This window comes from Chaetura pelagica, unplaced genomic scaffold (assembly GCF_000747805.2).
Source record: "Chaetura pelagica isolate M959 unplaced genomic scaffold, ChaPel_1.0 scaffold65, whole genome shotgun sequence".
In the NCBI taxonomy this organism is placed as follows: Eukaryota; Metazoa; Chordata; class Aves; order Apodiformes; family Apodidae; genus Chaetura; species Chaetura pelagica.
In genome coordinates this window covers 3,412,716-3,427,061 of record NW_009953386.1, presented here as the reverse complement: position 1 = coordinate 3,427,061, position 14,346 = coordinate 3,412,716, and the positions used below count along the sequence as shown (strand labels likewise).

Sequence of the window (14,346 nt, the reverse complement as noted above, 5' to 3'; positions counted from 1 at the left end):
TTCTAGTACCCCTGAGAACTGGCAAGAAGCCCTTCAAGGGAAACACTGCCTTTTGCACTTTTAGTGAGGGTAGACTGTTGTGGTCTCTTGTTTCTTTTTTGAGAATTTTCTTGCTGAGCTTGTTATTTGCCACACTGATAGAAATATGTTTAAACCTCAGCAGTTTTTTTTCCTCAGGTTCACTGTGTTAGTAGTATAAGCTACCTAGTTCTATGCTACCTGAGTGTTGGAACAGTAGGAGCAGGCTGCATTTGACAGGTGACTTGAGGATCTTGTGTGTGGCATTGAGGCAAGGACAAGTGTCTCACCTGTAAAACTGCATGTACCTGGCTGTGCACAAGAGTACCCTTCTGGCCCCTGAGAAGGTTTTCTGGTGTAAGAGAGGACCCAGAGCTGGTCAGCAGCAGGGAAGGATTTTGGCAATACCTAGCCTTGATGTTTCTCCACCTAGACTTGGAAATGAGTTCAGCCTGCTTTAACTGTGATCTTTTAAGAGGCATTTGTTGTTTCACAAATAGTATGGACTTATGCAGACCAGGATAGTTCTTCAGGGGCCAGGGTTCTGATGTTGTGGCTGTTGTAGTGTTAACCCTCTGTGTCCAAATACCAGCACCCTACTGTTTGGTGACTATACTCAAAACTGTGCACCATTAGATAGACTCTGTAAATGGTGGCTTGGCACTCTTCAACTGTGTCTTCTTTAATTGTGCTTTTTTGTAGGCAAGTCACAGGGTCCCCACATTGACTGTTTCTCCATTTAACTTGTCCTCAAATGACAAAAGTCACTGGTGAGCCTGACTTGGTGCTGCTTGTGACTCCTAATCACATTTCAGCCTTCATGCTATGATGGTGCTTTTTTTTGTTTCCCTTCAAAGTAGGTTGCTTTCAAGTGTCTTAATGAAACTATTTGCTGTAAAATTTCTTCTGAAGATAAAATGGATACTGCCTCACTGCCTAATGTCTTAATAATGTGCTTGGTTTTTTCCTTCTATATGAATGTATATTGCCTCATTAGGGCAGGAAGCGTGTGTGATTATGGATGTGTTTTCCTGTATTGCTTTCAGTGAAGAACTCCATCGTTTCCTAGGATTTTCTTCCACTGTGAGGATGTTTGTACAGTGAAAATCTCTCTGTGGACAGGTGAGCCACTTTCTGAAATGTGGGAATTCAGCTCTCAAGATCTCGTCTTTATGGAACTTCTCTGATGATAGTGTGAAGAATGAGGGGCTCTGGAAGAACTGGCTACCTTAGAGAATGGGGTGTTTGGGCTTGTTTGGTTGGTTGTTTTTTCCACCCTTAGCTTTAGGAAGAAACATTTTGAAAGATGTTTGTGAGCTTTGTTGAAAGGACGTATGTGTGTCCATTTTGCATTGTATTCAGTGTTTCCAAATGGATGCAATTATGAATAAAAATAAATTATTAGAAATTATCTGTGGAGTAGCCTGTTGATTTATGCCAACACATTCAGCCAGGTCAAATGACCAAAAGCTGCCATCATCTCATGGCTATTTAACTGTGACCCCAACTTAGTAATAAGGGAGTAATAGACTAAGGAGAAGCTATGAAACAACTGTTCTTCCAGTTCTGCCAAAGCTGACCTTGGATTGGTTGGCATTGGGATGAAACAGAGACCTGGTTGGCAGTCCTCAGCACTCTGGAAACTAAGGATATTCCCCTGTGGTGGGGATTGGGACCAGGATCTTGCATGCCAAGAGCAATCCATTATCAGATACTGAGTGCTTGTATCTGATCAGTTTCCTAGCCTCTTTGTCCAGTGTCTTGCTTTCCCTCTTACGCCTGCCCACACAATATATCAAGAACTCCAAAAGGAAGAATCTCTTCCTTTAAATTCTCTTCTAAGCCATGCTTGGAAATGATGTGGATATTCTCTGTTCAGAGAGTGGGAAGAGATGTAGCCTTTGATCCTGTTGGTACCTCAGGACATCTGCTGAATGGCAAGAGATGACTTTTAATGAGTAGAATCACAGGTGCCTTTGATTGTTCCCACAGCTCTGCTTTGATTTGCCTGGGTGGCACTTCTGTCTGCTGTTCAACTATTTCTCTTTGAAGATTACTTTGCACTTGCTGACAACAAGGCCCTTGCACTAGCTGGGAATCAGGTTTGCAGTTACTGCAGAAGGGTGTCAAGCTTTTGACACCCCAGCAGCCACCAGGTTCATTAATGCCAGTGACAGGGACATATGAGACCACTGTCTCTCCAGCTCTTATTTTTCCCCTTTGTGGCTTGCCATGCTGTCCCCACACAGCAGGAGCACCTCTGGAGTGGCACCTCATGTGCTGGGGAAGGCCAAGGTGCACTACTGTGGTTGGTATCCATCACTGTTAATGTGTCTGCAAAGATGTGTGCTGTAGATCAGCCTGCAGTTAGCCTTCCCAGGCTAACTACTGACCCCAGCTATAGTCTTGTTTGCCTTGGGAGGAGCTGAGGAAATAATTTAATACTTCAGGCACTGTTTCAAATCCAGCTTGAGCCAGGCCTCTGGTGGACTTTGAAGAGACAATAAGATATTTCTGTGGTCAAGGTTTTTTAGAAAGCATGAAAGAACTCTGGAGAACTGGTGTCAGAAGGGGATGGTAGTGGGGAGAAGAGGAGTTTGCGATCATTTCAGGGTTCTGTATTTGCTGTACTAAAATAAATCCTGCCCCCTTCCCTGTGCAGAAGGAGAGTCTGGCTGTGCAGCCACCTCCCTCTCTTGCTAAGAAAAGCAAGGAGCTGACAGGCAGGAGCTGAGTGTGGGCTGATGACCAGCATTAAGGCATTGACATCTGCATCTAACAAAGTGCTGGAGCAGGGGGAATATTCTGGCATGGCTGCGGGCTGAAGTGGTTTCTTCAGTCTGATGAACTGTCTTGTGTGTCACCCTCCTGCTAGGAACTGTTTGCTGCAGCTTTAATTTGCAAAACACTAATACCATGCCAGGGATTTTAGAGGTATCCTGTGATCCAGTGTCTCAGCAGCATCACCGAGCACAGCCTTGCTTCTGCCAAGGGGATATGGGTTGTTTCAGCCAGGTGTGGATTGAATGGGGAAGGAGAGTGGCTTCTCATCTCCCCTGTGATTCAAGCCATGTTCAGCATGAATGCACCTGATCCCCGAACGTCATCCCTATCCCTCAGGTGGGTCCCGCTGAGGCTTCAGCTCCATGCTAGTGTTAAATTAGCAGTAGGCAAGAGCAAAGGAGTGTCAAAGCACAGCTCCTCCTGGATCTTCTTATTGCTACTTGCTCCTAGAACTCCAACTGAAGAGCATCTTACCAGGAGAATCTTTCAAAGCTACTAAGAATAGAAGAAAACCCTAGAAGATGAGCATATTGGAGACAAAGGCCAGTTTCAGAAGCAAGTGTTGACTGTACTTCAGATTATTTTGGGGAAATTAAACTCCACATAAGCAGCATTATTTTCAGGGATGGTGAGTGGGTGCTGTGGACTTTGAGGACAAAATGTGCAAGTGTGGCATTTTCAGGGAAAGAATCTGCAGTTCAGTAAGCTGGATGCACCCTTGAGTAGCCAGTGGTTTGGGGCACCCATTTAGCTGTGAGAGATGTAGATGCTCAGTGTCGGCTCAGCATATTGCTATGGTCAAGACCAGGCTGTATGTGGACTGATCTGCTCTACTGCTCCATATTCCTGCAACTCCCCTTACAGATGTGGTGTCCTGTCTCCAGCTGGCTGTGTTGCCTTCTCTCTAGCTGAGAAAGCCCTTCTATCCTCACCTTTTATCCTCTGGCTCGCTATCCTTGCACCTTATAATCCAGTTGGAGGGTGGGCTGGAGACTTTTCCTGCTGCATTCTTTGCCAAGCCTTAGTAAGGAGGAAGTCAGCTTAGGAACAGGCCACCAGGAACATGGGAGCAGAAGGGCTGGTTCAGAGGTGTTCCTGGAGCCTGTTAGGCACTACATGGGAAAGGCTTCCAAGGGGAGAGAGGAAGCAGCTTGCTGTTGCTGTGCTGTCACAACTTGCTGCCATTAACACCAAGGGTGGCTGCTGACTGCACTGGGGCATTAGTTTGGTACCTCAGCCCCCAGCTCTGCTCTTCCCTGCCTTTTTGGCTCAGTGCTCTGTGAAAGACGCTCCCTTCTGCAGTGCCCGTTCTTCCCTGCAAGACGAGTTACTCAGCCCTCTCTCAGCTTGTCACTTCCTCTCACAATCTGCCTTTAATGCAGCCAGATGGTCGGTACTCGCCCACACTCCACGCAGGCACCTTCAGTTCCCTGTGCTTGGATAACACTCTCATCTGCCCTGCTGGTGGTCAGGTCTGTGATCAGCCTGTGGGAGATGGTAGAAGCTCCTGTGTTGCAGAGGATGCCTGTGGGAGGCAACCTGGGAGTGAGTCGTCTGTAGACCCACACAAAGGTTCTGCTTGACAGCCTGGTGTGTGTGGGCAGGGAAGCTCTCTGACCATATCCCTCTGAGCTCTCTGCGTGGACAGACTCCTGATGCTAATGCTCTGGAGCCTGCTGCTTCTGCCTGGTCATCTGACCTGTCCTATACCACTTCATCTGCTGTGCTTAGAACTGATCTAGGTCCCTGGACTTCTGCCTAGTGCCATTCAGTTGGCTTCCGACACATTCACACTGGCAACTCAGTTGTGCTCATTTCAGGTTTGAGTTTATTGGAAACTTTCAATGCATATACAGGATTTAAAAATTAATCCAATCCAATCCAATGCAAAGCATCTTCTTTTTGGTGTTACCTAAGTGCTCCCTGTACTGCCAAATGCTTTTGGAGAGAACTTTGCCTATCCTGTTATGAGGGGGAAGCAATTCTAGATTCCTGCCTTACGCTGCTGCTAAGACGTGCTGTACCTTAACCTGCAGCACACTGCTGATAGGGTAATGCCATTAAACAGGAGTAAGAAACTTTAATTTTAATAATGTCAGCTTTTGGCTTATATACAGCTTGCCTTTCTCTTGGATTTTGGGTTTTTTTTTGAAGTGGGTCAAGTGAAAAGGCCCAGACAGACTTACACAATACATCCTTAAATACCACAGTTAACCAGCTTGGAAAAGATTTAAATGACAAGAAGATAGAGGCTCATAAACTTGGAATCAGCACTTGCCACCAAAATCCAAAGCACTGTGCTTGTGAGCTGGCCAGTGCTGTGAACTATGCAGCCCCTTGAAAAATAATCCAGGTTTTAGATTGTCCGTATGCAATGCTGTGATGTGGACTGATGGCATATATCATTTACATAAATAGCTCTTCCTTATTCTCCTCCCATCTAAGCTTCCCTGGCACAATTAGCTAGAAGCTGTTCTCTCGGTGGCCAAGTTCACAGTAGTGGTTAGGGGTCAGCTGACAGTTGGGTCTGTTGGCTTCCTGCTTGAGCTGTGTCACCCCTACAGAGTACTGGCAACAGAAAAGCACCAGGTTACTGCTTAAGGAAAAATAAGTGCAGTTCAGTTCTGTGCATCCTGTGGTGGAGGACGGTTTGTGTCAGTGCTGCAGCTCTGCGTGTGGGAATGGTCTTGGCCTGAAGCACACCCTGTGCTAGGTGTTGGCTACCTAAGCCTCACTGCCACCAGCCAAGACAACCCTATGGAGTATTCAGAAGAGGAGGAGCTTGTGGGGAATAACCCCCTGAAGTGCAGAATGAAGCCGTAAGGTAAGTTTCCAGATAGACTTGGTGTACAACAGCAGTGGTCCCAGGGAGCTTTCTTTGGCTGTACGACCCTTTGCACTGGACAGGACTTCCCCTTGGATTTGTTTCAGTGAGTAGGAAGATAGCACAGAACAGAATCAGTCTTTTCATTCTTATTCTCAGCCTCCTTTGACTGTCTTCTGTCATGTTTGGAAGTCAGGGAGAATTTCAGCTACTCTCCTGCGTAGCTGATTTCTCCTTTCCTCTCTCTCTCTTTCCTTTTTCACCAGTAATGGGTACTGTCTCCATGCTTGGAATGCATTCAGCCTGAGTCTCCTTAAAAGAAATGTGGGACACAAAGAAGAAAGTGACAAAATGCAGATGTGTGCATACAAGGTAAAAAACAGGTGATAAGATAATAAAGGTAATAAAAAGATTACTTCTATTTGAGGGGGGAACTCCCCTAAAATACTTGTGGGATTTGTCCTTTCTGCTACTAGTCAGGGCTGTGACATACTAAACACCTGCATGTGGACCACCCCGTTAGTATGTCAATCAATCCATGGAAGAAGAGCAAATTGCCCTTCTCTGTTCCTCTCCCCCAAGAATTTTTGCTCTTCTCTCTCACAGAATTCATTAGCTGGTGTTTGCTTAGCATGCTGAAGATGAAAGATGTTTCTTGAAGAATAAACAGGGTCTCTGAAAGCAGTTTACTCAGGAAGAATGTGGGCTCACTTGGTTCAGATCAACCACTTGGGAGCACGGGCAGCTGGGCTACAATTCTTACCTGATTTTGATCACCCCACTAACATTGCCTTGCCCTGGATTCTTATGGTCACTAGGGAGAAACAGTCCTGTCTAAACAATAGTTTGCTCTGTCAGGGTCTGAATCGCCTTTTGCCAGTGAGTGAGGGAAGTGGGAATGTGAAATGACAGGTGATTATGCTCCTAATATGGGATCATACATAGAAGGCATCCAGGCTTTTCCCAAGTCTGAATTTTCTATGGTTCCTCGAGTTTGCTGGCTGGTTGGGTAAAATCATGCACTGTTCTGACCTTTCTGACACAGCAAGCTTGAACAGGTTTGCCTGAATTTAAATTAATTCCTCCCCTAAGGTGCTGTGGATCCTGTTTGGGCTATGCACAGGCACAGTCTATTCATGAGAGTATGCAGCTGACATGCTTTCATGCTGGGGTGAGTGAACGTGCTTCTGTTTCCTGCTAAACTTTGACAATATTTTTTTTTCTTCCTGTTAAAATGCATAATTAATGCAGTTGTGGGACAATGAGTGGACTGGGTGCATCCAGCTCCAATCATGATTGGTACAACTGCCTGCTGTAGTTCTCATTGCCAAGTCAGACTGACAATGGCATAAACTGAAAGATTCCTTAAATAGGGTTTCTAGTTGATCAACTTTGGATTTGTGAATTAAATAATCTGCTGTGGACAAAACAATACAGTGTAATTCCTGCACAATCATTTGGCTTGCTATAATTGTACTTACAGATTTTCCTAAGGCAGCTTTTAACAGAAGCTGCATGGCCAGTTCTGCTAATCAGCTTAGAAAATTTCAGCTACTTATCTGCATTCACTGCTTTCTCTTTCAGCAGATTTAAAAGTCCTGTGAAGGGTACCACTAAATTTCTTTTTCTAGGCTACATGGAAAATTCTTACCATGAACCTCTGCTGATGTTGTCCATCCATATTACAGAAGCAAAATACCAGCAATAAAGAATCTGCTTCACATGTTCTTGGGGAACAGATAACTGACCCATCAGAAGTAGTCTCTAAAATAATCTATAGGGTATATTAAACCTAAGTAAGAAGAGCTGTAGGCAAGGGAGTGCACTTACTTGTTACTGTGTTCAGTAGCAATCTTCAGTTTCTCCCATAGGGTACTTTTTTCCTCCATGGTAAGATCAAACCATGCCCAGAAGTACTTCCTCATAAGGCAGGCTGCATGGAGGGTACTCATTCTCTCCTCCAGATGGGAAAGATAATCCATATACTAGGGAAGGAGGACAGAGAAAGAGGTGAGAATGGTTTCTTTGTGCCAAGCCCCATCCCCATAAGCAGAAACAGAGCAGTTCTGATACTGTGGCAGTGAAGGAAAATCAGCAGGGACAGGGTGAGAGAGTGCAAAGGTGGAGGAGCAGTATGTAGGAGAGCATCCTGCATGGAGGAGAATGGAGAGTGGAGAGCTGAAAGATGGGAATGATGTTGAAGAATCTGAAGAAGGGAATGATGTTGCTGGAATGAGGGCAGTGTAACTCAGCAAAGGTTGGGCTGCAGATGTGTGAGGTGGCACTGTGGTGTGGGGAAAGCCTGGCAGTAGTATCACTTCTCTGCTGTAGTGCAGGCAAACCTTTAGCCAGTTCCTGAAGCCCCGTCTCAGCAGCACATGGGAGTAGAAATCCTCAGCCTGAGACACCTTCTCCATGAGGCTCTCCTGGGTATGCTGGAGCCAAGTCATCAGGCATTTTCTCTGCAAGCCCAAGCAGTGGTGCCTTTGTGCCAGCTGAGGAAAGACAGCAAAGATGGCAGCTAGTTACTTGCACTAGTGACTACCTACACTGCCTACGAAAAACTGTGGGTACATTAGAAAATCATCTCAGCTTTTTGGGGCCCCTAAAATACAGATGTCTGATAGCTGGAATAACTTACAGGATAGGTTTCCACAAAGAGGGATCAACATAAGGAACAAGACCAGTCTTTCTGCCAGGCCACTACTGTGTTACTTCCAGAGAATATTCTTTGAATTAGACACTCAGTTTAACCTACTGTGAATGGAGCAGAGGCATGAGATGAAATAGTTTTGTCCAACCCTGTCCAAAACACTGACCAGCAGGGTGGACTTACAGACCAGCTGCTATCCCTTTGCTTCTTCCCAGCTGGAGGGCTGCATGCATTTGGTCAAGTACTGTAAGTAACTGCAGTTCCATGACTTCAGTGGAAGCTTGCCAATTTAGCCTTGGGCTCTGGCTACGTCTTCAGGATACGGTTGAGCATTCTTAGTGCAGCCCTGGTAAGGCATGCCAATTCATTCATGTACAGAAATGTCTCATTAGCAGTATTTCTATGTCAAGGTCTCAGAAACTACCACTTGCTATTCTGCACTGAAGGTATGGACAGGCTACAACAGATTATCACCTGTGATGCCCTATCTCTAGCAGTGGCCAACACTGCCCCAGAAGTGACGCCAGAGAGAGGAGGGCTCGGCAGTGTCTTATTGGTTAGCTTTGCTGTGAAGCAACAGAATTGACAGACTCATGTCACACAATTTCAATATATTTTTTGTATCATGCTAAACTAACTCCCCCTGTGTTATTGGCATCAAATCATGCGGCAGTTAGTACTGCAAACAAGTGGAGGCTAACAAAAGATGACTTCTCATTAGATTGAAATTAATTCCTTTCTCTGTCCTTTTGGTTCCTGTTTAATCAGCTATAAATGAGGATGCCACCCTTGCGGGTTTTTGATGACCTTTCAGGATTACTGTCAGATGGCCTGATTTAAAGAACTAATATAGGGCAGGATGTGCAGGAGAATTTTTGCTTTTTCCATCTCTACCTGGCTTAAGAGCCTTTTAAGGTTTTTGGTAAGTGTCGTGTCCGTTCTTTACCCCTTCCTCCTATGGCACCAGTCTTTTCCTTATCCTTAGCACTTACTAGCAGATTTTCCTTGGCTTGCTCCTTCAGCTTTTTCCATGGCACCATTCCCAGCTTTCTCAGCAGGACATTCTCATAGTGATCTCTGGCCTTTTTCTGGAGCTGTTGCTCTTTCTGCAGCTTCCTCTGCTTCTCCAGCTCTTTCTACAATACACAGAGCAGTAGTTTTAATTCACTGTGGATGGAGAGGATGTTAAACAATGGCAATATATTGACATATTGGAGCTGACAGGAAACAGGGATCTGCATCATCTTTAGCAGTGCAGATCAGACATGACCCCATGTACTAGAAGCAGTGGTAAAAAGCAGGGCAAACTATCCTGAAAATTCTCATAGAAGATTATGGTACTTCTAGACATTTCCTCAGGCCATGTATCAGCACGTGGCCTTCCCTCAGCACTGCAGCTTGGAGTTACTGTAGCAGACACATAATCTGTGGCTACCAGTAGTGCTGACATAGCAGAAACCTCCTTTTGATAGCCTTTCAGTGTGGGGAGAAGTGCTTTGGTGAGCTCGAGGAGGGCAGCTTGCTGTTTATAAAAGTAGATTGAAAGCATGTCCAAAAATCATTCCAAGTTTACACAGGGACCCTACCACTTCATCTAGCCCAAATAATAGGGGAGGGATGTGGGTATTATTGAACTGCAGTTTTGACTGAAACTCCAGGATGAAGGTCAAACATCCCAAAACACTTGATCCAAGTAGAACAGTATTTGTAGGTCAAATTCCTGTAGGATTTCAAATGTGCTATTTGGGTTATTAGGACAGCTCATTTCCAAGTAACAATAATGAAGTGAAGTTATTCCAAGGCTAGCTCCAAGGAAAGGCTGCTTCTATTCTTCAGGTGGAAAGTTGCCCTTGATACATCTGTCCGGCTTGTTTACTTTCAAATCGTGTGTTTGTGACTGGTATCACTGTGTATGCTGCAGAGGGATACAAGGAGAAGGAGCAGTCTGCAAGTAGGCTGAATGTGCTACCACTGAGGGGCTTATGTGGTTATACCTCAGCAGTGAGCATCCACCATCTGGGACCTCTAGTCCTGCTGATGAAACAGAGGCAATACATACTTCAGAGTGTTTGGTTCCACGGCTCTTCACCTAACGTTGCCAAAAAGGGTGAAAGTGGTGAGTCTACATTCTGGTGCTGAGCTGTGGGACTCTGCTCTACCAATGCTATCAGTTCACATTACTTGGGCTGCTGACTGAGTGCTAGTGAGTAATGGCTGCTCTTCCCTATCCCTGGTAAAGGCAAGGCAGAGAGGTGAGGTGTTTGGTTACCAGCTTCTGCTGCCTTCTCTCTCTGGGACCTCTAGTCCTGCTGATGAAACAGAGGCAATACATACTTCAGAGTGTTTGGTTCCACGGCTCTTCACCTAACGTTGCCAAAAAGGGTGAAGGTGGTGAGTCTACATTCTGGTGCTGAGCTGTGGGACTCTGCTCTACCAATGCTATCAGTTCACATTACTTGGGCTGCTGACTGAGTGCTAGTGGGTAATGGCTGCTCTTCCCTATCCCTGGTAAAGGCAAGACAGAGAGGTGAGGTGTTTGGTCACCAGCTTCTGCTGCCTTCTCTCCTCCCGTCGTTTTTCCTGCTGAGCTTCCTTTTCCTCAGCCTCCTTTCTCTGTCGTGCTTCCTCTTCAGCCTTCAGCTGGGCCTTGAAATGGCAAAAAATTGAGGTAGGTAAAATTTAATTTGGCACACATGACTTTTTCAGAGAACAGAGACCTCTAAGCTTTCCCAATATTCCTCTAGTATTGACCAGCATCTGAAACTTCAGAAAGAAACAGATTTCATCACAGACGTGATCTGTGCTGGACAGTGAACTGTGGAATTGAAAGGAAGGAGGGATTGTTCTTTCTGCAATCTATATATATTTTTTTCTTTGTCCTGATTTACAGCATTTTCCCACTCTTCCCCTAAGACATTTAAAACATACACCAAGTTATGTAGTGATAACCTGATTGCTGAAGTCAGTTCTGAATCCCTGAATTCTGCTTTTTAAGTTTTACTTCTACATGAAAAGCAGCATTACAGGTACATTTCTTTCCCCAAACATGGAAGATCAAATAAGTTGTTTTACTTCAGTACTGGTCATACTTTGTGAGATACCCTTCTCTGCTCCTCTTGGAAACCCCGCTCTTACCTCACAAAGCTTTTGCTCTTGATATATATATATCCAAGGCCTAAAACCCACAGCAACACGATTACTGTGCTTCCTGATCTCTACAACTGGGGCAACTGCAGCTGAGGAAACCTAAACTGATGCTTGTTTGTACAATCTATGGTTTAAGTGTTCTCTAAGGCTTGTTTCAGTCTCTTGCATATGTGAGTGCATCTCTTAACTCAGAGAAGGAAGAAAGGCTGGTTGCTTTAGGACCCCAGTTCTGAGCTTCCTAAATCCTAATCCAATTTACTAGCAATGTTTTCAGTAACAGCTTAATGCTCTGAAGGTAAGAAGGCTCATCTGTTGGATATGTATCACAGAATTTGTGCATTAACTATGCAAACATTGTCAGTATCTTCTCCCTTCAGCAGAGATTTGCTAAAAAGATGCAGGATTTTTTACTAGGTGAGACTGCACATCCTCAAGCTGCAAGTGACCACACATGAAAGGCAGGGAAGGGGAAACCCACCAGAGCCAGGTTCAATCAAGTGGATCTCTGCATGCACTTCCACCATTTCTGTCCTCAGCTAACATGAGTTACAGTCATGGGGTAGGTATGAAAGAAGTTTGGCGGGGGGTAAAGGAGGTTGTTTCTAGAATTGCAGCTGCATCAACATGAAGTGTCTGCTTGTGATATGGTAGGGCTAGCGCTATCAAGGTATGCAAATGTGGCAATAACTACTTCTTTTGATATGTGCTGTACATCTGCTTTCTCACAAGTTATAAAAGTCCTGTTTTGGATAAAGGGCCTTTTCATGGACCCTAACTCTGGGGCTAAACCAGCATTTCTTGTAACTGGAATGGTGTGAGGAGACTTTATTTTTCCATTTCTCTTACCAGTTTTTCCTCTTGTCTTCGTTGTTTGGCTTCTTCCAGTTTCTTCCTCCGTTCTGCCCGCTGAGTTGCTCTCTCCTCCATAGCTACAGAAACAGAGGACATAAGGCTTAATGGAAATGAAATATGGGTTAATGGCAGAAGTTTGGTGAACAAGGATGACCACTTAACTATACTGACAGGCCCCCAGTGACTTGACAATGCCAGCACAAAGGTACTTGCTTCCTGCTGCCTCCTACAGCTGTCAGTGTCATGAACAAGGTACCCATAAACATTTGACATGACTCAGGACTACCCCAGCTAGATTCACTCCACCCAGTTGCAGCCACAAGGATCAGTTGTGAAAGGAGCTATGATTAGAGGTTTTTTTCCCCATCTTCCCTGATTGAGTGCTGAGGCTGATGACACCTGGTTTAGCAGCAATTGCTCTGAGGTCTCCAGTAAGCTCCAGCTGCTTATTTAAAGAGTGACTTAATGATGGAAAGCATCCCTGCCACAGTGATGCACAAGTACGTGGTCCTACTAGTCCTAGTAGTGAGAAACTACTGCTTAATGCTTCTCCTGGGAGATGAATTGCAGTGCAGTGATCTTGCTGGCTATCAGCAAAGGTGTCATGGTGCTGACATAACCACAAAGAACATACAGTGGAGTTGAGAACCCATGTGTACTTCTTCTGAGGCGGCAAATGAAACGCACAGGCTGGAGATCACAGTAAGCATGGAGCATTTAAGTGTTCTGACCATAACAGGCTTCCTCAGATCATTTCTCCTCCTAACTGCCCCAGGGTTTTCTGCCAAGGGAAAAATCATCCAGTGATAAATTACTCACTGAATTTTTTCAGGATCTTCAAACAAAAGCACTTGAGTGTTCTGAAAATGTGTCTAAGCTGTACAGAGTTCAGTCAAATCAGAGTGAATGATGACTTGGACTAGGTAGCATTGGAGTTCAACACAGTAGATTAACAAAAGGCAACTATTAATGCCTGACCAAAAATGGCCAAAAAGCTCTGGTGACCCCAAAACTGTTGAAACAACACAATGATCATATTCCAGACAATCTTTTATGCAGACTCTGACCACTCCTCAGTTGCTATGGAAGTACAAGACCCATGGATATAACAGAACCTGATTTTAATTTACTGCATGAAAAGGCTGTGTTGCATGTTTAACATGTATACACTGTGTCAGCGTGCCCAGAGAAGGGGAGATAACTCACAGAAGGCAAGGACTCAGAGCTTCTTCCCCAGCCTAGCTACTGTTGTCTCACAAAACCTTAGGTAGGCACTTAATTCCCTTTGAAATCTCAGTACCTCTGTCAAAGGTAGATGAAAATGACTGGTCAGTTTAAGTGGTACTTGCATGTGCAATGAAGGGAATCAGACTGACAGCAAAAAGCCCTGTAGAGCTCTCTCTGAGTCTTGTCACACCAGAAGCAACCACAGATCACAGTATCATTCTGGTTGGAAAAGACCTTCAAGATCATCGAGTTCAACCACTACCCTAACTGAATGCTAGGTGCTAGGAGTAACCACACCACAGTGTATGAAGCACAGACTTGAGGGGCTTGCAGTGGCTGAGATGCCTGACTTGGGCATGAAAACAGCTCACCTTCTCACAGTGCTGCTCAGGTTGGGAAAGAGAGTGCTGGGTTTTACTTGCATACTGTCACCAACCAGCAAGGAGAGAAGTTTCCAGATGACCTGTTGAGAAAAGTGCTGTGGAATGATCTTTGCTATCTAGAACAATACCTTTCACTATGGGATGAATTGAAGCCAGCTGGCTGGAGGGTCTCCTGCCTTCCATCACTGCCCTTGTGTTTTCTGGCCCATGAGAAAGAGGTGGACTGTGAAAGAAAAGAGTAAAGAAATTAATCAACAAATGTGATAAAATAATGTCTCAGTCTACCTACCTGCCACCTAAGGTTGAGGCCTTGTAGTTCCTATTGTCCATTGTGCTGCATTTTCATTCTGAATCCCTGATATGCTTTCTTCTGCTTGAAATAGGATTAATGATGCATCTGTGCAAAAGAATTGAGTTCCCAGGGCTGTTGCATGTTCTGAAATACTGAGGATGACACT

At 44.9% G+C, this 14,346-nt stretch overlaps 1 protein-coding gene across 1 annotated transcript in view; it reads right to left on the bottom strand.

Annotated features, from left to right (window-relative positions):
* Positions 1–5,805: 5,805 nt before the first annotated feature.
* The window catches only part of KIAA1407 (KIAA1407 ortholog), an 18,264-nt gene continuing 9,723 nt past the window's right edge, over positions 5,806–14,346 (bottom strand). Inside the window, exons 10-16 of the mRNA XM_009998233.1 lie at positions 14,017–14,111; positions 12,273–12,355; positions 10,824–10,925; positions 9,272–9,415; positions 7,969–8,121; positions 7,457–7,611; positions 5,806–5,938 (exon numbers count right to left, since the gene is read on the bottom strand). Coding sequence (XP_009996535.1) covers positions 5,806–5,938; positions 7,457–7,611; positions 7,969–8,121; positions 9,272–9,415; positions 10,824–10,925; positions 12,273–12,355; positions 14,017–14,111 — 865 coding nt within the window. The remainder of the gene's footprint in view (positions 5,939–7,456; positions 7,612–7,968; positions 8,122–9,271; positions 9,416–10,823; positions 10,926–12,272; positions 12,356–14,016; positions 14,112–14,346) is intronic.